At 48.3% G+C, this 27,982-nt stretch overlaps 1 protein-coding gene across 1 annotated transcript; it reads right to left on the bottom strand.

The window, feature by feature from the left end:
• Positions 1 to 465: 465 nt before the first annotated feature.
• On the bottom strand, positions 466 to 27,974 carry LOC135520583 (complement C1r subcomponent-like). The gene is made up of 13 exons (XM_064946240.1): positions 27,777 to 27,974; positions 27,110 to 27,323; positions 26,808 to 26,991; positions 25,750 to 25,890; positions 25,454 to 25,659; positions 3,673 to 3,820; positions 3,309 to 3,427; positions 3,021 to 3,099; positions 2,736 to 2,870; positions 2,088 to 2,162; positions 1,785 to 1,990; positions 1,315 to 1,532; positions 466 to 943 (listed from the first exon to the last, which is right to left on the bottom strand). Exons 1-13 carry the CDS (start codon positions 27,800 to 27,802, stop codon positions 571 to 573), a joined length of 2,124 nt encoding a protein of 707 aa, XP_064802312.1. The 5' UTR covers positions 27,803 to 27,974; the 3' UTR covers positions 466 to 570.
• Positions 27,975 to 27,982: the final 8 nt, after the last annotated feature.

The raw sequence follows: 27,982 nt of genomic DNA, 5'->3' as shown, positions 1-27,982 counted from the left end.
ACACACAAACACACATACAGGCACACACACAAACACACATACAGGCACGCACACACACTCACATACAGGCACACACACACAAACACACATACAGGCACGCACACACACTCACATACAGGCACACACACACAAACACACATACAGGCACACACACTCACATACAGGCACACACACAAACACACATACAGGCACACACACTCACATACAGGCACACACACAAACACACATACAGGCACACACACAAACACACATACAGGCACGCACACACACTCACATACAGGCACACACACACAAACACACATACAGGCACACACACTCACATACAGGCACACACACAAACACACATACAGGCACGCACACACACTCACATACAGGCACACACACACAAACACACATACAGGCACACACACACAAACACACATACAGGCACACACACACACTCACACAAATGCACATGAGAAAAGCAGAGATTAAACGTTTGGGCTTTATTTGGATTCATAAATCATGACTTGAATTGAAAATAGTTTTGTATTTCTGTTCTTTTTCCCTCGTTGTCTTTGCCTATATATTTTACTTATTGTCCTCCATGGTTTTGTTGATCCAGCTAATGTATTTAGCCACACGGGTGTACACTCCATATCTACCAGTCTGCCCACAACCCACACCCCAACTGACAATACCTGCAGCCCAAAACCGTTTAGTAATACTATCCTTCAAGACGTACGCCCCTCCACTGTCCCCCGTACAGGAGTCCTTGCCCCCCTCAGGTACTCCGGCACAGAACATGTTGTCTGTCAGAACAGGGATCTTCCCTGTTGGCGTTGCTGCTTTTGCTCTGTTGACAGAGTCTTGGCACTCATCCTCTTTCACTACTGGTAGGCGTATGTACCTGAGATTGTTGGCAATGATATCATCTTCTTTGATGCCAAAGCCTGACACCATTCTGATAAGGGATAGAGGTCAGGGAAGAGGTCAAGGAGTTACTCAGACAACTATTGCCTTACATTCATTAGCTTACCAAAGAACATTGATGAACTATGGACTGCTAAGGACTGGTTGTGCAGTTAGGATACTTTAGATTTTACAATTGAATTTAAGGATGTGAAAAAGAAGTCATGAAATTTGTAGGTTGCACTTGGCGCATTGACTACTTCCATGATAAGAATGAACACATTATGAAATGTGGGTCTATCGATCCCTTCTATCGTTCCCTTCCTCTTTGTGTTCTTATTGATGTCTTTAATAATATAAATGTTAATATTGTTGTTCAGCTTTCTCATGTTTAATAAAGAACAGGACAAGTCTGGCTCTCACCCAGTCTGGCCAATCTTGTAAGTAGCGTTCTCTGGTGGCAGACACAATGGCATGATGGCAGCGTGGAATGTGAGTGGTTGTTGGAGTTTTATCAGGGCGATGTCATGATTGTAGTTTGCACTGTCTGTGTTTTTGTATTCAGGGTGGGGGTGGAGGGAGGCGACTCCAAGAGGGGTGAGCTTTGCTAGTTTTTCTGCATCATTGTCTCCCACAAAAACCTTGAAAACAAAACATAATTCAACTTCAGTATAGATCTTCAACTTCTTCAAATCTGACATCACTGAAGGACTTCTACACACATCATTTGAACGTTAGCTTGTGGTAGCTTTGCCACAGTACTGAGGACTTCTCTTTGCCTGTTGTTACTCCAGATATTTAAGTGGACGATACCTTTAAAAACATAAGCAGGAAATACTTTTGTTCTCCAGTGTCCAATGAATTGATTGATGGGTGTGTCACAATCTACCTACCCGAACTTTCTCCTTTAGCACAAGTTTGTCCTGATGCACCAGGTTATGAGCTGCAGTCATGATCCAGCGGTCCCCGATCACCATGGCCCCTCCTCTGCCTCCCTCCACACTGAGCAGCACCTGCCAGGGGATGGTTTCGTCTGGGGCTATGTCTCCCCCCATGATCCTCTGAAAGCCTGAGATGGACATTGTGGGCTGACCACAGACTGGGGGTGGGGGGTAAAGTAGTGTCGAGGGTCACACAAATAGATACAGGATGGTATTTGATGAATATGGTAAAGAAAATGGTACTTAAGGAGTTACCTGGGATACATGAGGGAATGACAGGGGTGTCAAGGTTGTCTCTCCATGTTCTATCTGCTGCACAAGTGTAGCTCACTGAAAGACAGACAGACAGACAGACAGACAGACAGACAGACAGACAGACAGACAGACAGACAGACAGACAGACAGACAGACAGACAGACAGACAGACAGACAGACAGACAGACAGACAGACAGACAGACAGACAGACAGACAGACAGACAGACAGACAGACAGACAGACAGACAGACAGACAGACAGACAGACAGACAGACAGACAGACAGACAGACAGACAGACAGACAGACAGACAGACAGACAGACAGACAGACAGACAGACAGACAGACAGACAGACAGACAGACAGACAGACAGACAGACAGACAGACAGACAGACAGACAGACAGACAGACAGACAGACAGACAGACAGACAGACAGACAGACAGACAGACAGACAGACAGACAGACAGACAGACAGACAGACAGACAGACAGACAGACAGACAGACAGACAGACAGACAGACAGACAGACAGACAGACAGACAGACAGTGGTTGTCAACACAAATTATACACAAATTAAATAAAAACACATTATTGTTTAGTGAGCAAATGTGTGTGACTGATGAAGGATAGTTAAAACATCTCACCAGTTGCTCCTCCAAGGAGTGAGTAGAATGGTTCATTGCAGTGGTACTGAATGACGGAGAGGTGCTGGTTCTGAGAGCCAGATATGAACCTTACGCCTCCATTCAACAATTCCTCAGGTTCCCCACAGTCAATTACTGCACAGGAGAAAGGGAGAGAGAGAGAAAGAGAAAGACAGAGAGACAGAGAAACCAAAATACATCTGTGTTTAATATGGAACTTGACTCATGGGAATGTATTAGGTTGTGATCATAGAAATAGAATCCATTTCTATGGTTGTAACTCACTGTGGCACTCAGGGAGGGAGAGGTGCCACTGTCCATTCTTTTGACACATGGAGGCATAGCTTTTGATCTCTCTCCCATCCTGAGAGAGAGAGAGAGAGAGAGAGAGAGAGAGAGAGAGAGAGAGAGAGAGAGAGAGAGAGAAGTGATACTTCACAGAGGATATTTCCAGGAAAAGAGTCCTTGTAGAAAATAAAAAGACTGAATATAAACTCGAGAAAGAGAATGAAGGAAGCATGAGGTAGGTGAGAGTGATAAGAGGCAGGGTAAAAAGGGATTGTTTAATCTCACCATCATTAGTTTGTAGCCAGTGTCACAGCGGACTTGGATGTAGTCTCTGTAATAGTACTGGGGAAAGTTTGGGGTGACTCTTCCATTGGTGATAGAACTGGGTGAAGCACACTGCACCCCTATGAACAACAACACACGTATCAGGATTTCAGACCAGGGCCTTTTTAGTTAGGCTTCAACTTTGACCTGCATTCTCTACTTTACTTCCAGGAGGTTTTACCTTCTCTTTACCTTTGCCCTTCACCAGTTTGCATCTGCTCTTTCCTTCATACTCTCCCTTGCTCTGTCTTTCTCCCTCTCCTCTTTCATTATTTCCCTCTACCTCTGTTCTCCCTCTCTATGCATTTCCTCCTCCCTCTCTCACTCTGAGTAGTGTAGTGCAGGCTCCAGCCCTGGCTCAGACCAGCCCAGTCAGTGTGGTAGTCTAGCTGGACAGTGTAAGAGTTAGTGGGCATTAGTCCAGGACTCTTCCCTCCACACAGCTTCTGGGGTTCCTTGTCGGGGATGGACACCTGGGCGAGGTAGAGGAGAGATCAAACATTGTAAACAAACACAAAGCATGCTGTCCTGAACACACACACATGCATGAACACACACATGAACAGACAAACACATGAAATACTTAATTAATGTACACATGCAATACTCAATACTTAACATTAATGTACTCTATGCAGTGCTGAGGACATTAAAAACATGTAACCAGTGAGCAGGGCGTTGTACAGTGTTACCTGTAACCAGTGGTGAGGGCATTGTACAGTGTTACCTGTAACCAGTGGTCAGGGCATTGTACAGTGTTACCTGTAACCAGTGGTCAGGGCATTGTACAGTGTTACCTGTAACCAGTGGGCAGGGCATTGTACAGTGTTACCTGTAACCAGTGGGCAGGGCATTGTACAGTGTTACCTGTAACCAGTGGTCAGGGCATTGTACAGTGTTACCTGTAACCAGTGGTCAGGGCATTGTACAGTGTTACCTGTAACCAGTGGTCAGGGCAGTGTATAGTGTTACCTGTAACCAGTGGTCAGGGCATTGTACAGTGTTACCTGTAACCAGTGGTCAGGGCATTGTACAGTGTTACCTGTAACCAGTGGTCAGGGCATTGTACAGTGTTACGTGTAAACAGTGGTCAGGGCATTGTACAGTGTTACCTGTAACCAGCGGTCAGGGCAGTGTATAGTGTTACCTGTAACCAGTGGTCAGGGCATTGTACAGTGTTACCTGTGACCAGTTGTCAGGGCATTGTACAGTGTAACCTGTAACCAGTGGTCAGGGCATTGAAAAGTGTTACCTGTAACCAGTGGTCAGGGCATTGTATAGTGTTACCTGTAACCAGTGGTCAGGGCAGTGTATAGTGTTACCTGTAACCAGTGGTCAGGGCATTGTACAGTGTTACCTGTAACCAGTGGTCAGGGCATTTTACAGTGTTACCTGTAACCAGTGGTCAGGGCAGTGTACAGTGTTACCTGTAACCAGTGGTCAGGGCAGTGTACAGTGTTACCTGTAACCAGTGGTCAGGACATTGTATAGTGTTACCTGTAACCAGTGTCCAGGGCAGTGTATAGTGTTACCTGTAACCAGTGGTCAGGGCATTGTATAGTGTTACCTGTAACCAGTGGTCAGGGCATTGAAAAGTGTTACCTCTAACCAGTGGTCAGGGCATTGTATAGTGTTACCTGTAAACAGTGGTCAGGACATTGTATAGTGTTACCTGTAACCAGTGGTCAGGGCATTGTACAGTGTTACCTGTAACCAGTGGTCAGGGCATTGAAAAGTGTTACCCGTAACCAGTGGTCAGGGCATTGTATAGTGTTACCTGTAACCAGTTGTCAGGGCAGTGTACAGTGTTACCTGTAACCAGTGGTCAGGGCATTGAAAAGTGTTACCTGTAACCAGTGGTCAGGGCATTGAAAAGTGTTACCTGTAACCAGTGGGCAGGGCATTGTACAGTGTTACCTGTAACCAGTTGTCAGGGCATTGTACAGTGTAACCTGTAACCAGTGGTCAGGGCATTGAAAAGTGTTACCTGTAACCAGTGGTCAGGGCATTGTATAGTGTTACCTGTAACCAGTGGTCAGGGCAGTGTATAGTGTTACCTGTAACCAGTGGTCAGGGCATTGTACAGTGTTATCTGTAACCAGTTGTCAGGGCATTGTACAGTGTTACCTGTAACCAGTGGTCAGGGCATTGTATAGTGTTACCTGTAACCAGTGGTCAGGGCATTGTACAGTGTTACCTGTAACAGTGGTCAGGGCATTGTACAGTGTTACCTGTAACCAGTGGTCAGGGCATTGTATAGTGTTACCTGTAACCAGTGGTCAGGGCAGTGTACAGTGTTATCTGTAACCAGTGGCCAGGACATTGTATAGTGTTACCCGTAACCAGTGGTCAGGGCATTGTACAGTGTTACCTATAACCAGTGGGCAGGGCATTGTACAGTGTTACCTGTAACCAGTGGTCAGGGCAGTGTACAGTGTTACCTGTAACCAGTGGTCAGGGCATTGTACAGTGTTACCTGTAACCAGTGGTCAGGGCATTGTACAGTGTTACCTGTAGCCAGTGGTCAGGGCATTGTACAGTGTTACCTGTAACCAGTGGTCAGGGCATTGTACAGTGTTACCTGTAACCAGTGTTCGGGGAGTGTACAGTGTTACCTGTAACCAGTGGTCAGGGCATTGTACAGTGTTACCTGTAACCAGTGTTCGGGGCAGTGTACAGTGTTACCTGTAACCAGTGGTCAGGGCATTGTACAGTGTTACCTGTAACCAGTGGTCAGGGCATTGTACAGTGTTACCTGTAACCAGTGTTCGGGGCAGTGTACAGTGTTACCTGTAACCAGTGGTCAGGGCATTGTACAGTGTTACCTGTAACCAGTGGGCAGGGCATTGTACAGTGTTACCTGTAACCAGTTGTCAGGGCATTGTACAGTGTAACACCTGTAACCAGTGGTCAGGGCATTGAAAAGTGTTACCTGTAACCAGTGGTCAGGGCATTGTACAGTGTTATCTGTAACCAGTTGTCAGGGCATTGTACAGTGTTACCTGTAACCAGTGGTCAGGGCATTGTATAGTGTTACCTGTAACCAGTGGTCAGGGCATTGTACAGTGTTACCTGTAACCAGTGGTCAGGGCAGTGTACAGTGTTACCTATAACCAGTGGGCAGGGCATTGTACAGTGTTACCTGTAACCAGTGGTCAGGGCAGTGTACAGTGTTACCTGTAACCAGTGGTCAGGGCATTGTACAGTGTTACCTGTAACCAGTGGTCAGGGCATTGAAAAGTGTTACCTGTAACCAGTGGGCAGGGCATTGTACAGTGTTACCTATAACCAGTGGGCAGGGCATTGTACAGTGTTACCTGTAACCAGTGGTCAGGGCAGTGTACAGTGTTACCTGTAACCAGTGGTCAGGGCATTGTACAGTGTTACCTGTAACCAGTGGTCAGGGCATTGTACAGTGTTACCTGTAGCCAGTGGTCAGGGCATTGTACAGTGTTACCTGTAACCAGTGGTCAGGGCATTGTACAGTGTTACCTGTAACCAGTGTTCGGGGCAGTGTACAGTGTTACCTGTAACCAGTGGTCAGGGCATTGTACAGTGTTACCTGTAACCAGTGTTCGGGGCAGTGTACAGTGTTACCTGTAACCAGTGGTCAGGGCATTGTACAGTGTTACCTGTAACCAGTGGTCAGGGCATTGTACAGTGTTACCTGTAACCAGTGTTCGGGGCAGTGTACAGTGTTACCTGTAACCAGTGGTCAGGGCAGTGTACAGTGTTACCTGTAACCAGTGGGCAGGGCATTGTACAGTGTTACCTGTAACCAGTGGGCAGGGCATTGTACAGTGTTACCTGTAACCAGTGGTCAGGGCATTGTACAGTGTTACCTGTAACCAGTGGTCAGGGCATTGTACAGTGTTACCTGTAACCAGTGGTCAGGGCAGTGTATAGTGTTACCTGTAACCAGTGGTCAGGGCATTGTACAGTGTTACCTGTAACCAGTGGTCAGGGCATTGTACAGTGTTACCTGTAACCAGTGGTCAGGGCATTGTACAGTGTTACGTGTAAACAGTGGTCAGGGCATTGTACAGTGTTACCTGTAACCAGTGGTCAGGGCATTGTACAGTGTTACCTGTAACCAGTGGTCAGGGCATTGTACAGTGTTACCTGTAACAAGTGGTCAGGGCATTGTACAGTGTTACCTGTAACCAGCGGTCAGGGCAGTGTATAGTGTTACCTGTAACCAGTGGTCAGGGCATTGTACAGTGTTACCTGTGACCAGTTGTCAGGGCATTGTACAGTGTAACCTGTATCCAGTGGTCAGGGCATTGAAAAGTGTTACCTGTAACCAGTGGTCAGGGCATTGTATAGTGTTACCTGTAACCAGTGGTCAGGGCAGTGTATAGTGTTACCTGTAACCAGTGGTCAGGGCATTGTACAGTGTTACCTGTAACCAGTGGTCAGGGCATTTTACAGTGTTACCTGTAACCAGTGGTCAGGGCAGTGTACAGTGTTACCTGTAACCAGTGGTCAGGGCAGTGTACAGTGTTACCTGTAACCAGTGGTCAGGACATTGTATAGTGTTACCTGTAACCAGTGTCCAGGGCAGTGTATAGTGTTACCTGTAACCAGTGGTCAGGGCATTGTATAGTGTTACCTGTAACCAGTGGTCAGGGCATTGAAAAGTGTTACCTCTAACCAGTGGTCAGGGCATTGTATAGTGTTACCTGTAAACAGTGGTCAGGACATTGTATAGTGTTACCTGTAACCAGTGGTCAGGGCATTGTACAGTGTTACCTGTAACCAGTGGTCAGGGCATTGAAAAGTGTTACCCGTAACCAGTGGTCAGGGCATTGTATAGTGTTACCTGTAACCAGTTGTCAGGGCAGTGTACAGTGTTACCTGTAACCAGTGGTCAGGGCATTGAAAAGTGTTACCTGTAACCAGTGGTCAGGGCATTGAAAAGTGTTACCTGTAACCAGTGGGCAGGGCATTGTACAGTGTTACCTGTAACCAGTTGTCAGGGCATTGTACAGTGTAACCTGTAACCAGTGGTCAGGGCATTGAAAAGTGTTACCTGTAACCAGTGGTCAGGGCATTGTATAGTGTTACCTGTAACCAGTGGTCAGGGCAGTGTATAGTGTTACCTGTAACCAGTGGTCAGGGCATTGTACAGTGTTATCTGTAACCAGTTGTCAGGGCATTGTACAGTGTTACCTGTAACCAGTGGTCAGGGCATTGTATAGTGTTACCTGTAACCAGTGGTCAGGGCATTGTACAGTGTTACCTGTAACAGTGGTCAGGGCATTGTACAGTGTTACCTGTAACCAGTGGTCAGGGCATTGTATAGTGTTACCTGTAACCAGTGGTCAGGGCAGTGTACAGTGTTATCTGTAACCAGTGGCCAGGACATTGTATAGTGTTACCCGTAACCAGTGGTCAGGGCATTGTACAGTGTTACCTATAACCAGTGGGCAGGGCATTGTACAGTGTTACCTGTAACCAGTGGTCAGGGCAGTGTACAGTGTTACCTGTAACCAGTGGTCAGGGCATTGTACAGTGTTACCTGTAACCAGTGGTCAGGGCATTGTACAGTGTTACCTGTAGCCAGTGGTCAGGGCATTGTACAGTGTTACCTGTAACCAGTGGTCAGGGCATTGTACAGTGTTACCTGTAACCAGTGTTCGGGGGAGTGTACAGTGTTACCTGTAACCAGTGGTCAGGGCATTGTACAGTGTTACCTGTATCCAGTGTTCGGGGCAGTGTACAGTGTTACCTGTAACCAGTGGTCAGGGCATTGTACAGTGTTACCTGTAACCAGTGGTCAGGGCATTGTACAGTGTTACCTGTAACCAGTGTTCGGGGCAGTGTACAGTGTTACCTGTAACCAGTGGTCAGGGCATTGTACAGTGTTACCTGTAACCAGTGGGCAGGGCATTGTACAGTGTTACCTGTAACCAGTTGTCAGGGCATTGTACAGTGTAACCTGTAACCAGTGGTCAGGGCATTGAAAAGTGTTACCTGTAACCAGTGGTCAGGGCATTGTACAGTGTTATCTGTAACCAGTGGTCAGGGCATTGTACAGTGTTACCTGTAACCAGTGGTCAGGGCATTGTATAGTGTTACCTGTAACCAGTGGTCAGGGCATTGTACAGTGTTACCTGTAACCAGTGGTCAGGGCAGTGTACAGTGTTACCTATAACCAGTGGGCAGGGCATTGTACAGTGTTACCTGTAACCAGTGGTCAGGGCAGTGTACAGTGTTACCTGTAACCAGTGGTCAGGGCATTGTACAGTGTTACCTGTAACCAGTGGTCAGGGCATTGTACAGTGTTACCTGTAACCAGTGTTCGGGGCAGTGTACAGTGTTACCTGTAACCAGTGGTCAGGGCAGTGTACAGTGTTACCTATAACCAGTGGTCAGGGCATTGTATATTGTTACCTGTAACCAGTGGTCAGGGCATTGTACAGTGTTACCTGTAACCAGTGGTCAGGGCATTTTACAGTGTTACCTGTAACCAGTGGTCAGGGCAGTGTACAGTGTTACCTGTAACCAGTGGTCAGGGCAGTGTACAGTGTTACCTGTAACCAGTGGTCAGGACATTGTATAGTGTTACCTGTAACCAGTGTCCAGGGCAGTGTATAGTGTTACCTGTAACCAGTGGTCAGGGCATTGTACAGTGTTACCTGTAACCAGTTGGCAGGGCATAGTACAGTGTTACCTGTAGCCAGTGGTCAGGGCATTGTAGTGTTACCTGTAACCAGTGGTCAGGGCATTGTACAGTGTTACCTGTAACCAGTGTTCGGGGCAGTGTACAGTGTTACCTGTAACCAGTGGTCAGGGCATTGTACAGTGTTACCTGTAACCAGTGGTCAGGGCAGTGTACAGTGTTACCTGTAACCAGTGGTCAGGGCAGTGTACAGTGTTACCTGTAACCAGTGGTCAGGGCATTGTACAGTGTTACCTGTAACCAGTGGTCAGGGCATTGTACAGTGTTACCTGTAACCAGTGGTCAGGGCATTGTATAGTGTTACCTGTAACCAGTGGTCAGGGCAGTGTATAGTGTTACCTGTAACCAGTGGTCAGGGCATTGTACAGTGTTATCTGTAACCAGTTGTCAGGGCATTGTACAGTGTTACCTGTAACCAGTGGTCAGGGCATTGTATAGTGTTACCTGTAACCAGTGGTTAGGGCATTGTACAGTGTTACCTGTAACCAGTGGTCAGGGCATTGTATAGTGTTACCTGTAACCAGTGGTCAGGGCAGTGTACAGTGTTATCTGTAACCAGTGGTCAGGACATTGTATAGTGTTACCCGTAACCAGTGGTCAGGGCATTGTACAGTGTTACCTATAACCAGTGGGCAGGGCATTGTACAGTGTTACCTGTAACCAGTGGTCAGGGCAGTGTACAGTGTTACCTGTAACCAGTGGTCAGGGCATTGTACAGTGTTACCTGTAACCAGTGGTCAGGGCATTGTACAGTGTTACCTGTAGCCAGTGGTCAGGGCATTGTACAGTGTTACCTGTAACCAGTGGTCAGGGCATTGTACAGTGTTACCTGTAACCAGTGTTCGGGGGGTGTACAGTGTTACCTGTAACCAGTGGTCAGGGCATTGTACAGTGTTACCTGTAACCAGTGTTCGGGGCAGTGTACAGTGTTACCTGTAACCAGTGGTCAGGGCATTGTACAGTGTTACCTGTAACCAGTGGTCAGGGCATTGTACAGTGTCACCTGTAACCAGTGTTCGGGGCAGTGTACAGTGTTACCTGTAACCAGTGGTCAGGGCATTGTACAGTGTTACCTGTAACCAGTGGTCAGGGCATTGTACAGTGTTACCTGTAACCAGTGGTCAGGGCATTGTATAGTGTTACCTGTAACCAGTGGTCAGGGCAGTGTATAGTGTTACCTGTAACCAGTGGTCAGGGCATTGTACAGTGTTATCTGTAACCAGTTGTCAGGGCATTGTACAGTGTTACCTGTAACCAGTGGTCAGGGCATTGTATAGTGTTACCTGTAACCAGTGGTTAGGGCATTGTACAGTGTTACCTGTAACCAGTGGTCAGGGCATTGTATAGTGTTACCTGTAACCAGTGGTCAGGGCAGTGTACAGTGTTATCTGTAACCAGTGGTCAGGACATTGTATAGTGTTACCCGTAACCAGTGGTCAGGGCATTGTACAGTGTTACCTATAACCAGTGGGCAGGGCATTGTACAGTGTTACCTGTAACCAGTGTTCGGGGCAGTGTACAGTGTTACCTGTAACCAGTGGTCAGGGCATTGTACAGTGTTACCTGTAACCAGTGTTCGGGGCAGTGTACAGTGTTACCTGTAACCAGTGGTCAGGGCATTGTACAGTGTTACCTGTAACCAGTGGGCAGGGCATTGTACAGTGTTACCTGTAACCAGTTGTCAGGGCATTGTACAGTGTTACCTGTAACCAGTGGTCAGGGCAGTGTACAGTGTTATCTGTAACCAGTGGTCAGGGCATTGTACAGTGTTATCTGTAACCAGTGGTCAGGGCATTGTACAGTGTTACCTGTAACCAGTGGTCAGGGCATTGAAAAGTGTTACCTGTAACCAGTGGGCAGGGCATTGTACAGTGTTACCTATAACCAGTGGGCAGGGCATTGTACAGTGTTACCTGTAACCAGTGGTCAGGGCAGTGTACAGTGTTACCTGTAACCAGTGGTCAGGGCATTGTACAGTGTTACCTGTAACCAGTGTTCGGGGCAGTGTACAGTGTTACCTGTAACCAGTGGTCAGGGCAGTGTACAGTGTTACCTGTAACCAGTGGGCAGGGCATTGTACAGTGTTACCTGTAACCAGTGGGCAGGGCATTGTACAGTGTTACCTGTAACCAGTGGTCAGGGCATTGTACAGTGTTACCTGTAACCAGTGGTCAGGGCATTGTACAGTGTTACCTGTAACCAGTGGTCAGGGCAGTGTATAGTGTTACCTGTAACCAGTGGTCAGGGCATTGTACAGTGTTACCTGTAACCAGTGGTCAGGGCATTGTACAGTGTTACCTGTAACCAGTGGTCAGGGCATTGTACAGTGTTACGTGTAAACAGTGGTCAGGGCATTGTACAGTGTTACCTGTAACCAGTGGTCAGGGCATTGTACAGTGTTACCTGTAACCAGTGGTCAGGGCATTGTACAGTGTTACCTGTAACAAGTGGTCAGGGCATTGTACAGTGTTACCTGTAACCAGCGGTCAGGGCAGTGTATAGTGTTACCTGTAACCAGTGGTCAGGGCATTGTACAGTGTTACCTGTGACCAGTTGTCAGGGCATTGTACAGTGTAACCTGTAACCAGTGGTCAGGGCATTGAAAAGTGTTACCTGTAACCAGTGGTCAGGGCATTGTATAGTGTTACCTGTAACCAGTGGTCAGGGCAGTGTATAGTGTTACCTGTAACCAGTGGTCAGGGCATTGTACAGTGTTACCTGTAACCAGTGGTCAGGGCATTTTACAGTGTTACCTGTAACCAGTGGTCAGGGCAGTGTACAGTGTTACCTGTAACCAGTGGTCAGGGCAGTGTACAGTGTTACCTGTAACCAGTGGTCAGGACATTGTATAGTGTTACCTGTAACCAGTGTCCAGGGCAGTGTATAGTGTTACCTGTAACCAGTGGTCAGGGCATTGTATAGTGTTACCTGTAACCAGTGGTCAGGGCATTGAAAAGTGTTACCTCTAACCAGTGGTCAGGGCATTGTATAGTGTTACCTGTAAACAGTGGTCAGGACATTGTATAGTGTTACCTGTAACCAGTGGTCAGGGCATTGTACAGTGTTACCTGTAACCAGTGGTCAGGGCATTGAAAAGTGTTACCCGTAACCAGTGGTCAGGGCATTGTATAGTGTTACCTGTAACCAGTTGTCAGGGCAGTGTACAGTGTTACCTGTAACCAGTGGTCAGGGCATTGAAAAGTGTTACCTGTAACCAGTGGTCAGGGCATTGAAAAGTGTTACCTGTAACCAGTGGGCAGGGCATTGTACAGTGTTACCTGTAACCAGTTGTCAGGGCATTGTACAGTGTAACCTGTAACCAGTGGTCAGGGCATTGAAAAGTGTTACCTGTAACCAGTGGTCAGGGCATTGTATAGTGTTACCTGTAACCAGTGGTCAGGGCAGTGTATAGTGTTACCTGTAACCAGTGGTCAGGGCATTGTACAGTGTTATCTGTAACCAGTTGTCAGGGCATTGTACAGTGTTACCTGTAACCAGTGTTCGGGGGAGTGTACAGTGTTACCTGTAACCAGTGGTCAGGGCATTGTACAGTGTTACCTGTAACAGTGGTCAGGGCATTGTACAGTGTTACCTGTAACCAGTGGTCAGGGCATTGTATAGTGTTACCTGTAACCAGTGGTCAGGGCAGTGTACAGTGTTATCTGTAACCAGTGGCCAGGACATTGTATAGTGTTACCCGTAACCAGTGGTCAGGGCATTGTACAGTGTTACCTATAACCAGTGGGCAGGGCATTGTACAGTGTTACCTGTAACCAGTGGTCAGGGCAGTGTACAGTGTTACCTGTAACCAGTGGTCAGGGCATTGTACAGTGTTACCTGTAACCAGTGGTCAGGGCATTGTACAGTGTTACCTGTAGCCAGTGGTCAGGGCATTGTACAGTGTTACCTGTAACCAGTGGTCAGGGCATTGTACAGTGTTACCTGTAACCAGTGTTCGGGGAGTGTACAGTGTTACCTGTAACCAGTGGTCAGGGCATTGTACAGTGTTACCTGTATCCAGTGTTCGGGGCAGTGTACAGTGTTACCTGTAACCAGTGGTCAGGGCATTGTACAGTGTTACCTGTAACCAGTGGTCAGGGCATTGTACAGTGTTACCTGTAACCAGTGTTCGGGGCAGTGTACAGTGTTACCTGTAACCAGTGGTCAGGGCATTGTACAGTGTTACCTGTAACCAGTGGGCAGGGCATTGTACAGTGTTACCTGTAACCAGTTGTCAGGGCATTGTACAGTGTAACCTGTAACCAGTGGTCAGGGCATTGAAAAGTGTTACCTGTAACCAGTGGTCAGGGCATTGTACAGTGTTATCTGTAACCAGTGGTCAGGGCATTGTACAGTGTTACCTGTAACCAGTGGTCAGGGCATTGTATAGTGTTACCTGTAACCAGTGGTCAGGGCATTGTACAGTGTTACCTGTAACCAGTGGTCAGGGCAGTGTACAGTGTTACCTATAACCAGTGGGCAGGGCATTGTACAGTGTTACCTGTAACCAGTGGTCAGGGCAGTGTACAGTGTTACCTGTAACCAGTGGTCAGGGCATTGTACAGTGTTACCTGTAACCAGTGGTCAGGGCATTGTACAGTGTTACCTGTAACCAGTGTTCGGGGCAGTGTACAGTGTTACCTGTAACCAGTGGTCAGGGCAGTGTACAGTGTTACCTATAACCAGTGGTCAGGGCATTGTATATTGTTACCTGTAACCAGTGGTCAGGGCATTGTACAGTGTTACCTGTAACCAGTGGTCAGGGCATTTTACAGTGTTACCTGTAACCAGTGGTCAGGGCAGTGTACAGTGTTACCTGTAACCAGTGGTCAGGGCAGTGTACAGTGTTACCTGTAACCAGTGGTCAGGACATTGTATAGTGTTACCTGTAACCAGTGTCCAGGGCAGTGTATAGTGTTACCTGTAACCAGTGGTCAGGGCATTGTACAGTGTTACCTGTAACCAGTTGGCAGGGCATAGTACAGTGTTACCTGTAGCCAGTGGTCAGGGCATTGTAGTGTTACCTGTAACCAGTGGTCAGGGCATTGTACAGTGTTACCTGTAACCAGTGTTCGGGGCAGTGTACAGTGTTACCTGTAACCAGTGGTCAGGGCATTGTACAGTGTTACCTGTAACCAGTGGTCAGGGCAGTGTACAGTGTTACCTGTAACCAGTGGTCAGGGCAGTGTACAGTGTTACCTGTAACCAGTGGTCAGGGCATTGTACAGTGTTACCTGTAACCAGTGGTCAGGGCATTGTACAGTGTTACCTGTAACCAGTGGTCAGGGCATTGTATAGTGTTACCTGTAACCAGTGGTCAGGGCAGTGTATAGTGTTACCTGTAACCAGTGGTCAGGGCATTGTACAGTGTTATCTGTAACCAGTTGTCAGGGCATTGTACAGTGTTACCTGTAACCAGTGGTCAGGGCATTGTATAGTGTTACCTGTAACCAGTGGTTAGGGCATTGTACAGTGTTACCTGTAACCAGTGGTCAGGGCATTGTATAGTGTTACCTGTAACCAGTGGTCAGGGCAGTGTACAGTGTTATCTGTAACCAGTGGTCAGGACATTGTATAGTGTTACCCGTAACCAGTGGTCAGGGCATTGTACAGTGTTACCTATAACCAGTGGGCAGGGCATTGTACAGTGTTACCTGTAACCAGTGGTCAGGGCAGTGTACAGTGTTACCTGTAACCAGTGGTCAGGGCATTGTACAGTGTTACCTGTAACCAGTGGTCAGGGCATTGTACAGTGTTACCTGTAGCCAGTGGTCAGGGCATTGTACAGTGTTACCTGTAACCAGTGGTCAGGGCATTGTACAGTGTTACCTGTAACCAGTGTTCGGGGGGGTGTACAGTGTTACCTGTAACCAGTGGTCAGGGCATTGTACAGTGTTACCTGTAACCAGTGTTCGGGGCAGTGTACAGTGTTACCTGTAACCAGTGGTCAGGGCATTGTACAGTGTTACCTGTAACCAGTGGTCAGGGCATTGTACAGTGTCACCTGTAACCAGTGTTCGGGGCAGTGTACAGTGTTACCTGTAACCAGTGGTCAGGGCATTGTACAGTGTTACCTGTAACCAGTGGTCAGGGCATTGTACAGTGTTACCTGTAACCAGTGGTCAGGGCATTGTATAGTGTTACCTGTAACCAGTGGTCAGGGCAGTGTATAGTGTTACCTGTAACCAGTGGTCAGGGCATTGTACAGTGTTATCTGTAACCAGTTGTCAGGGCATTGTACAGTGTTACCTGTAACCAGTGGTCAGGGCATTGTATAGTGTTACCTGTAACCAGTGGTTAGGGCATTGTACAGTGTTACCTGTAACCAGTGGTCAGGGCATTGTATAGTGTTACCTGTAACCAGTGGTCAGGGCAGTGTACAGTGTTATCTGTAACCAGTGGTCAGGACATTGTATAGTGTTACCCGTAACCAGTGGTCAGGGCATTGTACAGTGTTACCTATAACCAGTGGGCAGGGCATTGTACAGTGTTACCTGTAACCAGTGTTCGGGGCAGTGTACAGTGTTACCTGTAACCAGTGGTCAGGGCATTGTACAGTGTTACCTGTAACCAGTGTTCGGGGCAGTGTACAGTGTTACCTGTAACCAGTGGTCAGGGCATTGTACAGTGTTACCTGTAACCAGTGGGCAGGGCATTGTACAGTGTTACCTGTAACCAGTTGTCAGGGCATTGTACAGTGTTACCTGTAACCAGTGGTCAGGGCAGTGTACAGTGTTATCTGTAACCAGTGGTCAGGGCATTGTACAGTGTTATCTGTAACCAGTGGTCAGGGCATTGTACAGTGTTACCTGTAACCAGTGGTCAGGGCATTGAAAAGTGTTACCTGTAACCAGTGGGCAGGGCATTGTACAGTGTTACCTATAACCAGTGGGCAGGGCATTGTACAGTGTTACCTGTAACCAGTGGTCAGGGCAGTGTACAGTGTTACCTGTAACCAGTGGTCAGGGCATTGTACAGTGTTACCTGTAACCAGTGGTCAGGGCATTGTACAGTGTTACCTGTAGCCAGTGGTCAGGGCATTGTACAGTGTTACCTGTAACCAGTGGTCAGGGCATTGTACAGTGTTACCTGTAACCAGTGTTCGGGGCAGTGTACAGTGTTACCTGTAACCAGTGGTCAGGGCATTGTACAGTGTTACCTGTAACCAGTGTTCGGGGCAGTGTACAGTGTTACCTGTAACCAGTGGTCAGGGCATTGTACAGTGTTACCTGTAACCAGTGGTCAGGGCATTGTACAGTGTTACCTGTAACCAGTGTTCGGGGCAGTGTACAGTGTTACCTGTAACCAGTGGTCAGGGCAGTGTACAGTGTTACCTATAACCAGTGGTCAGGGCATTGTATATTGTTACCTGTAACCAGTGGTCAGGGCATTGTACAGTGTTACCTGTAACCAGTGGTCAGGGCATTTTACAGTGTTACCTGTAACCAGTGGTCAGGGCAGTGTACAGTGTTACCTGTAACCAGTGGTCAGGGCAGTGTACAGTGTTACCTGTAACCAGTGGTCAGGACATTGTATAGTGTTACCTGTAACCAGTGTCCAGGGCAGTGTATAGTGTTACCTGTAACCAGTGGTCAGGGCATTGTACAGTGTTACCTGTAACCAGTTGGCAGGGCATAGTACAGTGTTACCTGTAGCCAGTGGTCAGGGCATTGTACAGTGTTACCTGTAACCAGTGGTCAGGGCATTGTACAGTGTTACCTGTAACCAGTGTTCGGGGCAGTGTACAGTGTTACCTGTAACCAGTGGTCAGGGCATTGTACAGTGTTACCTGTAACCAGTGGTCAGGGCAGTGTACAGTGTTACCTGTAACCAGTGGTCAGGGCAGTGTACAGTGTTACCTGTAACCAGTGGTCAGGGCATTGTACAGTGTTACCTGTAACCAGTGGTCAGGGCATTGTACAGTGTTACCTGTAACCAGTGGTCAGGGCATTGTACAGTGTTACCTGTAACCAGTGGTCAGGGCATTGTATAGTGTTACCTGTAACCAGTGGTCAGGGCAGTGTACAGCGTTACCTGTAACCAGTGGTCAGGGCATTGTACAGTGTGACCTGTAACCAGTGGTCAGGGCAGTGTACAGTGTTACCTGTAACCAGTGGTCAGGGCAGTGTACAGTGTTACCTGTAACCAGTGGTCAGGGCAGTGTACAGTGTTACATATAACCAGTGGTCAGGGCATTGTATATTGTTACCTGTAACCAGTGGTCAGGGCAGTGTACAGTGTTACCTGTAACCAGTGGTCAGGGCATTGTATATTGTTACCTGTAACCAGTGGTCAGGGCATTGTACAGTGTTACCTGTAACCAGTGGTCAGGGCACTGTACAGTGTTACCTGTAACCAGTGGTCAGGGCATTGTACAGTGTTACCTGTAACCAGTGGTCAGGGCAGTGTACAGTGTTACATATAACCAGTGGTCAGGGCATTGTATATTGTTACCTGTAACCAGTGGTCAGGGCATTGTACAGTGTTACCTGTAACCAGTGGTCAGGGCAGTGTACAGTGTTACCTGTAACCAGTGGTCAGGGCATTGTATATTGTTACCTGTAACCAGTGGTCAGGGCATTGTACAGTGTTACCTGTAACCAGTGGTCAGGGCAGTGTACAGTGTTACCTGTAACCAGTGGTCAGGGCATTGTACAGTGTGACCTGTAACCAGTGGTCAGGGCAGTGTACAGTGTTACCTGTAACCAGTGGTTCAGGGCAGTGTACAGTGTTACCTGTAACCAGTGGTCAGGGCATTGTACAGTGTGACCTGTAACCAGTGGTCAGGGGAGTGTACAGTGTTACCTGAAACCAGTGGTCAGGGCAGTGTACAGTGTTACCTGTAACCAGTGGGCAGGGCAGTGTACAGTGTTACATATAACCAGTGGTCAGGGCATTGTACAGTGTGACCTGTAACCAGTGGTCAGGGCAGTGTACAGTGTTACCTGTAACCAGTGGTCAGGGCAGTGTACAGTGTTACCTGTAACCAGTGGTCAGGGCATTGTATAGTGTTACCTGTAACCAGTGGTCAGGGCATTGTACAGTGTGACCTGTAACCTGTGGTCAGGGCAGTGTACAGTGTTACCTGTAACCAGTGGTGAGGGCAGTGTACAGTGTTACCTGTAACCAGTGGTCAGGGCAGTGTACAGTGTTACCTGTAACCAGTGGTCAGGGCATTGTACAGTGTTACCTGTAACCAGTGGTCAGGGCAGTGTACAGTGTTACCTGTAACCAGTGGTCAGGGCAGTGTACAGTGTTACCTGTAACCAGTGGTCAGGGCATTGTACAGTGTTACCTGTAACCAGTGGTCAGGGCATTGTACAGTGTTACCTGTAACCAGTGGTCAGGGCATTGTATAGTGTTACCTGTAACCAGTGGTCAGGGCAGTGTATAGTGTTACCTGTAACCACTGGTCAGGGCATTGTACAGTGTTATCTGTAACCAGTTGTCAGGGCATTGTACAGTGTTACCTGTAACCAGTGGTCAGGGCATTGTATAGTGTTACCTGTAACCAGTGGTTAGGGCATTGTACAGTGTTACCTGTAACCAGTGGTCAGGGCATTGTATAGTGTTACCTGTAACCAGTGGTCAGGGCAGTGTACAGTGTTATCTGTAACCAGTGGTCAGGACATTGTATAGTGTTACCCGTAACCAGTGGTCAGGGCATTGTACAGTGTTACCTATAACCAGTGGGCAGGGCATTGTACAGTGTTACCTGTAACCAGTGGTCAGGGCAGTGTACAGTGTTACCTGTAACCAGTGGTCAGGGCATTGTACAGTGTTACCTGTAACCAGTGGTCAGGGCATTGTACAGTGTTACCTGTAGCCAGTGGTCAGGGCATTGTACAGTGTTACCTGTAACCAGTGGTCAGGGCATTGTACAGTGTTACCTGTAACCAGTGTTCGGGGGAGTGTACAGTGTTACCTGTAACCAGTGGTCAGGGCATTGTACAGTGTTACCTGTAACCAGTGTTCGGGGCAGTGTACAGTGTTACCTGTAACCAGTGGTCAGGGCATTGTACAGTGTTACCTGTAACCAGTGGTCAGGGCATTGTACAGTGTTACCTGTAACCAGTGGTCAGGGCATTGTATAGTGTTACCTGTAACCAGTGGTCAGGGCAGTGTATAGTGTTACCTGTAACCAGTGGTCAGGGCATTGTACAGTGTTATCTGTAACCAGTTGTCAGGGCATTGTACAGTGTTACCTGTAACCAGTGGTCAGGGCATTGTATAGTGTTACCTGTAACCAGTGGTTAGGGCATTGTACAGTGTTACCTGTAACCAGTGGTCAGGGCATTGTATAGTGTTACCTGTAACCAGTGGTCAGGGCAGTGTACAGTGTTATCTGTAACCAGTGGTCAGGACATTGTATAGTGTTACCCGTAACCAGTGGTCAGGGCATTGTACAGTGTTACCTATAACCAGTGGGCAGGGCATTGTACAGTGTTACCTGTAACCAGTGGTCAGGGCAGTGTACAGTGTTACCTGTAACCAGTGGTCAGGGCATTGTACAGTGTTACCTGTAACCAGTGGTCAGGGCATTGTACAGTGTTACCTGTAGCCAGTGGTCAGGGCATTGTACAGTGTTACCTGTAACCAGTGGTCAGGGCATTGTACAGTGTTACCTGTAACCAGTGTTCGGGGGAGTGTACAGTGTAACCTGTAACCAGTGGTCAGGGCATTGTACAGTGTTACCTGTAACCAGTGTTCGGGGCAGTGTACAGTGTTACCTGTAACCAGTGGTCAGGGCATTGTACAGTGTTACCTGTAACCAGTGGTCAGGGCATTGTACAGTGTTACCTGTAACCAGTGTTCGGGGCAGTGTACAGTGTTACCTGTAACCAGTGGTCAGGGCATTGTACAGTGTTACCTGTAACCAGTGGGCAGGGCATTGTACAGTGTTACCTGTAACCAGTTGTCAGGGCATTGTACAGTGTTACCTGTAACCAGTGGTCAGGGCAGTGTACAGTGTTATCTGTAACCAGTGGTCAGGGCATTGTACAGTGTTATCTGTAACCAGTGGTCAGGGCATTGTACAGTGTTACCTGTAACCAGTGGTCAGGGCATTGAAAAGTGTTACCTGTAACCAGTGGGCAGGGCATTGTACAGTGTTACCTATAACCAGTGGGCAGGGCATTGTACAGTGTTACCTGTAACCAGTGGTCAGGGCAGTGTACAGTGTTACCTGTAACCAGTGGTCAGGGCATTGTACAGTGTTACCTGTAACCAGTGGTCAGGGCATTGTACAGTGTTACCTGTAGCCAGTGGTCAGGGCATTGTACAGTGTTACCTGTAACCAGTGGTCAGGGCATTGTACAGTGTTACCTGTAACCAGTGTTCGGGGCAGTGTACAGTGTTACCTGTAACCAGTGGTCAGGGAATTGTACAGTGTTACCTGTAACCAGTGTTCGGGGCAGTGTACAGTGTTACCTGTAACCAGTGGTCAGGGCATTGTACAGTGTTACCTGTAACCAGTGGTCAGGGCATTGTACAGTGTTACCTGTAACCAGTGTTCGGGGCAGTGTACAGTGTTACCTGTAACCAGTGGTCAGGGCAGTGTACAGTGTTACCTATAACCAGTGGTCAGGGCATTGTATATTGTTACCTGTAACCAGTGGTCAGGGCATTGTACAGTGTTACCTGTAACCAGTGGTCAGGGCATTGTACAGTGTTACCTGTAGCCAGTGGTCAGGGCATTGTACAGTGTTACCTGTAACCAGTGGTCAGGGCATTGTACAGTGTTACCTGTAACCAGTGTTCGGGGGAGTGTACAGTGTTACCTGTAACCAGTGGTCAGGGCATTGTACAGTGTTACCTGTAACCAGTGTTCGGGGCAGTGTACAGTGTTACCTGTAACCAGTGGTCAGGGCATTGTACAGTGTTACCTGTAACCAGTGGTCAGGGCATTGTACAGTGTTACCTGTAACCAGTGGTCAGGGCATTGTATAGTGTTACCTGTAACCAGTGGTCAGGGCAGTGTATAGTGTTACCTGTAACCAGTGGTCAGGGCATTGTACAGTGTTATCTGTAACCAGTTGTCAGGGCATTGTACAGTGTTACCTGTAACCAGTGGTCAGGGCATTGTATAGTGTTACCTGTAACCAGTGGTTAGGGCATTGTACAGTGTTACCTGTAACCAGTGGTCAGGGCATTGTATAGTGTTACCTGTAACCAGTGGTCAGGGCAGTGTACAGTGTTATCTGTAACCAGTGGTCAGGATATTGTATAGTGTTACCCGTAACCAGTGGTCAGGGCATTGTACAGTGTTACCTATAACCAGTGGGCAGGGCATTGTACAGTGTTACCTGTAACCAGTGGTCAGGGCAGTGTACAGTGTTACCTGTAACCAGTGGTCAGGGCATTGTACAGTGTTACCTGTAACCAGTGGTCAGGGCATTGTACAGTGTTACCTGTAGCCAGTGGTCAGGGCATTGTACAGTGTTACCTGTAACCAGTGGTCAGGGCATTGTACAGTGTTACCTGTAACCAGTGTTCGGGGGAGTGTACAGTGTAACCTGTAACCAGTGGTCAGGGCATTGTACAGTGTTACCTGTAACCAGTGGTCAGGGCATTGTACAGTGTTACCTGTAACCAGTGTTCGGGGCAGTGTACAGTGTTACCTGTAACCAGTGGTCAGGGCATTGTACAGTGTTACCTGTAACCAGTGGGCAGGGCATTGTACAGTGTTACCTGTAACCAGTTGTCAGGGCATTGTACAGTGTTACCTGTAACCAGTGGTCAGGGCAGTGTACAGTGTTATCTGTAACCAGTGGTCAGGGCATTGTACAGTGTTATCTGTAACCAGTGGTCAGGGCATTGTACAGTGTTACCTGTAACCAGTGGTCAGGGCATTGAAAAGTGTTACCTGTAACCAGTGGGCAGGGCATTGTACAGTGTTACCTATAACCAGTGGGCAGGGCATTGTACAGTGTTACCTGTAACCAGTGGTCAGGGCAGTGTACAGTGTTACCTGTAACCAGTGGTCAGGGCATTGTACAGTGTTACCTGTAACCAGTGGTCAGGGCATTGTACAGTGTTACCTGTAGCCAGTGGTCAGGGCATTGTACAGTGTTACCTGTAACCAGTGGTCAGGGCATTGTACAGTGTTACCTGTAACCAGTGTTCGGGGCAGTGTACAGTGTTACCTGTAACCAGTGGTCAGGGAATTGTACAGTGTTACCTGTAACCAGTGTTCGGGGCAGTGTACAGTGTTACCTGTAACCAGTGGTCAGGGCATTGTACAGTGTTACCTGTAACCAGTGGTCAGGGCATTGTACAGTGTTACCTGTAACCAGTGTTCGGGGCAGTGTACAGTGTTACCTGTAACCAGTGGTCAGGGCAGTGTACAGTGTTACCTATAACCAGTGGTCAGGGCATTGTATATTGTTACCTGTAACCAGTGGTCAGGGCATTGTACAGTGTTACCTGTAACCAGTGGTCAGGGCATTTTACAGTGTTACCTGTAACCAGTGGTCAGGGCAGTGTACAGTGTTACCTGTAACCAGTGGTCAGGGCAGTGTACAGTGTTACCTGTAACCAGTGGTCAGGACATTGTATAGTGTTACCTGTAACCAGTGTCCAGGGCAGTGTATAGTGTTACCTGTAACCAGTGGTCAGGGCATTGTACAGTGTTACCTGTAACCAGTTGGCAGGGCATAGTACAGTGTTACCTGTAGCCAGTGGTCAGGGCATTGTACAGTGTTACCTGTAACCAGTGGTCAGGGCATTGTACAGTGTTACCTGTAACCAGTGTTCGGGGCAGTGTACAGTGTTACCTGTAACCAGTGGTCAGGGCATTGTACAGTGTTACCTGTAACCAGTGGTCAGGGCAGTGTACAGTGTTACCTGTAACCAGTGGTCAGGGCAGTGTACAGTGTTACCTGTAACCAGTGGTCAGGGCATTGTACAGTGTTACCTGTAACCAGTGGTCAGGGCATTGTACAGTGTTACCTGTAACCAGTGGTCAGGGCATTGTACAGTGTTACCTGTAACCAGTGGTCAGGGCATTGTATAGTGTTACCTGTAACCAGTGGTCAGGGCAGTGTACAGTGTTACCTGTAACCAGTGGTCAGGGCATTGTACAGTGTGACCTGTAACCAGTGGTCAGGGCAGTGTACAGTGTTACCTGTAACCAGTGGTCAGGGCAGTGTACAGTGTTACCTGTAACCAGTGGTCAGGGCAGTGTACAGTGTTACATATAACCAGTGGTCAGGGCATTGTATATTGTTACCTGTAACCAGTGGTCAGGGCAGTGTACAGTGTTACCTGTAACCAGTGGTCAGGGCATTGTATATTGTTACCTGTAACCAGTGGTCAGGGCATTGTACAGTGTTACCTGTAACCAGTGGTCAGGGCACTGTACAGTGTTACCTGTAACCAGTGGTCAGGGCATTGTACAGTGTTACCTGTAACCAGTGGTCAGGGCAGTGTACAGTGTTACATATAACCAGTGGTCAGGGCATTGTATATTGTTACCTGTAACCAGTGGTCAGGGCATTGTACAGTGTTACCTGTAACCAGTGGTCAGGGCAGTGTACAGTGTTACCTGTAACCAGTGGTCAGGGCATTGTATATTGTTACCTGTAACCAGTGGCCAGGGCATTGTATAGTGTTACCTGTAACCAGTGGTCAGGGCAGTGTACAGTGTTACCTGTAACCAGTGGTCAGGGCATTGTACAGTGTGACCTGTAACCAGTGGTCAGGGCAGTGTACAGTGTTACATGTAACCAGTGGTTCAGGGCAGTGTACAGTGTTACCTGTAACCAGTGGTCAGGGCATTGTACAGTGTGACCTGTAACCAGTGGTCAGGGCAGTGTACAGTGTTACCTGAAACCAGTGGTCAGGGCAGTGTACAGTGTTACCTGTAACCAGTGGGCAGGGCAGTGTACAGTGTTACATATAACCAGTGGTCAGGGCATTGTACAGTGTGACCTGTAACCAGTGGTCAGGGCAGTGTACAGTGTTACCTGTAACCAGTGGTCAGGGCAGTGTACAGTGTTACCTGTAACCAGTGGTCAGGGCATTGTATAGTGTTACCTGTAACCAGTGGTCAGGGCATTGTACAGTGTGACCTGTAACCTGTGGTCAGGGCAGTGTACAGTGTTACCTGTAACCAGTGGTGAGGGCAGTGTACAGTGTTACCTGTAACCAGTGGTCAGGGCAGTGTACAGTGTTACCTGTAACCAGTGGTCAGGGCATTGTACAGTGTTACCTGTAACCAGTGGTCAGGGCAGTGTACAGTGTTATCTGTAACCAGTGGTCAGGGCATTGTACAGTGTGACCTGTAACCAGTGGTCAGGGCAGTGTACAGTGTTACCTGTAACCAGTGGTCAGGGCAGTGTACAGTGTTACCTGTAACCAGTGGTCAGGGCATTGTACAGTGTTACCTGTAACCAGTGGTCAGGGCAGTGTACAGTGTTACCTGTAGCCAGTGGTAGAGGCAGCTGGGTCCATTCTGGGTGCCTATGTGCTCTATGTGGAAGCTGTCAGTGAAGTTGAGGGTGACGATGAACCCAGGCTCCACAGAGATGACATACTGACAGGCCAGGCCGTGGGGTGATGGGTCAGGGTAGCCTGGGCTGGACAGAGTCCCCTCTGGTTCATCAAATATACCCCCACCACAGGACACTGGGGAGGAGAGAGATGGCCACAAAATGTGTAGGACTACAATACACACACACGCACACACGCACACAGATAGAGAGTAGATGTACTCACAGACACAGGTGCGCTGGTCAGGGCGGAGCTCGTAGCCATGGCGACAGGAGCACATGTAAGAGCCCAGGGTGTTGTGGCAGATCTGGGAGCAGAGTGGACCAGAACCATCCTCAGGGTCTGGAGCTGAACACTCATCTATGTCTGGGAGAGGGATGGAGAGAGGGATGGAGAAGAGAGGTGGAGAGATGGAGAGAGGGATGGAGAAGAGAGATGGAGGGAAGGAGAGAGAGATGGGAAGGAGAGAGGGATGGAGAAGAGAGGTGGAGGGAAGGAGAGAGGGATGGAGAAGAGAGGTGGAGGGAAGGAGAGAGGGATGGAGAAGAGAGGTGGAGGGAAGGAGAGAGGGATGGAGAAGAGAGATGGAGGGAAGGAGAGAGAGATGGAGAAGAGAGGTGGAGGGAAGCAGAGAGGGATGGAGAAGAGAGATGGAGAGAGGGATGGAGAAGAGAGGTAGAGGGATGGAGAAGAGAGGTGGAGGGATGGAGAGAGAGGTGGAGGGATGGAGAGAGGGATGGAGAAGAGAGGTGGAGGGATGGAGAGAGAGATGGAGAAGAGAGGTGGAGGGAAGGAAAGAGGGATGGAGAAGAGAGGTGGAGGGAAGGAGAGAGGGATGGAGAAGAGAGGTGGAGGGATGGAGAAGAGAGGTGGAGGGATGGAGAGAGAGGTGGAGGGATGGAGAGAGGGATGGAGAAGAGAGGTGGAGGGAAGGAGAGAGGGATGGAGAAGAGAGGTGGAGGAAAAGAGAGAGGGATGGAGAAGAGAGGTGGAGGGATGGAGAAGAGAGGTGGAGGGATAGAGAGAGAGATGGAGAAGAGAGGTGGAGGGAAGGAGAGAGGGATGGAGAAGAGAGGTGGAGGGATGGAGAAGAGAGGTGGAGGGATGGAGAGAGAGATGGTGAAGAGAAGGAGGTAGGTGGAGGGTGGAGCTTAGCATCACACCGTGATGTCACCTTCCCTGAGACTTTCCTGGGGTTTGTGGTTTAACAGTGTTGTACGGTTGTCTTGGATTATGTATTAATGTTGTGAGCAGGGCATCTGATCCTCTAGTGCGGTTGCTACCTTTGGCCTGATAATGGGCAGAGAAGCCGAGGTGCTGGTGTGGCTCAGGGTTCGTGTCGTCTGTCTGAAGGACCAGGGTGAGCCTGTTGCCTGGAGACAAGAGTGGCCGGTTGTCTGGGTGATGTCCATCAGCAGAATTCTCCTGACCACAGAACTTTGCAAGGACCTTCTTGTCATAGAAAACCTGGAATGACAGAGTGAAGAAGGTTCTTGGACATATTCCAATATCGGTAAGAAACATTTAATACACCCTAAAACATTTTATAATAAGGTATGGAAGTGTTCTTTTGAAGTCCACTGACCGTGAGGGAGTCGTAGTAGCAGTCGGCTGACGGCTCGATGTCCAGGTGAGTGAAGCTGAGCTGGAGCTGGTAGCCCTCAGGTACACTGAGGTCCCACTGTTGTGACAGGGCAGCAGGGTACGGCTGGGGGAACTGGGGGGACTGGACCACCCCATGTAGGGCTGGCAGGGACCGGGCCAACCGCCAACACTCACACACAGACACACACAGCAGCCTGGAGCAGACCAACACAGGGAGAGAGGGCTGAGATGGGAGGTGTAGGAGGAGTTGTGTGTCACAACGAGGTCAATACAGCCCCATGAAACATGTCTGTATGATGACTGATCAGATGGAGAGCTATTTTCTGATCTGTGACCAGGAAGCAGCATCTAATGATGCTGTAGGAATCATATGTTCTTATCATCCTTCAAGATGAAGACTCAATAAAGGTTAAAACCACTGGTGTGCTGCGTAATGTAAACAAACAGGTTATACTTCATTTGAACTCTTTCTCAAACGTGCTAGTCACATGACACAATGTACTAGTAATGGAATAAACGGCATACACCTTCATGGCAGCTGGTCTGATTATGACAACTGACTTTACACACTCACTTAAGCAGTTGTTGTTTACGTTCACTTAGCTATAGCCAATGGGTTCAAGTACAGTGTAACCACACAAACTCACCAGATGAACGGATGGGTCCAGTCCATGTTGAAGGTCCTGGCTACAAATGTTTCTGCTGTTCTTGTTTTACTGTTGTGTGGCTATTGCTCACATGTATTAGACTTGAATTCCCTGCAGTCTGTGTGTCCCAATAGAGACATATGGTGAGGTATTATGCTAGACTATGAGTCTAAAAGTCATGTTAAAACCTGCTCTGTTTGACTTGG

This window comes from Oncorhynchus masou, chromosome 29 (assembly GCF_036934945.1).
Source record: "Oncorhynchus masou masou isolate Uvic2021 chromosome 29, UVic_Omas_1.1, whole genome shotgun sequence".
Classification (NCBI taxonomy): Eukaryota; Metazoa; Chordata; class Actinopteri; order Salmoniformes; family Salmonidae; genus Oncorhynchus; species Oncorhynchus masou.
This window is presented reverse-complemented; position numbering and strand designations above follow the sequence as displayed.

Excerpts from the sequence above, each read along its gene's own strand:
- LOC135520583 (XM_064946240.1), bottom strand. The coding sequence starts at position 27,802 with ATGGACTGGACCCATCCGTTCATCTG. Across the intron at positions 25,891-26,807 it reads TGCCCATTATCAGGCCAAAG|ACATAGATGAGTGTTCAGCT; the intron begins GTAGCAACCGCA and ends TCCCTCTCCCAG. Across the intron at positions 944-1,314 it reads TACAAGATTGGCCAGACTGG|AATGGTGTCAGGCTTTGGCA; the intron begins GTGAGAGCCAGA and ends ATCCCTTATCAG.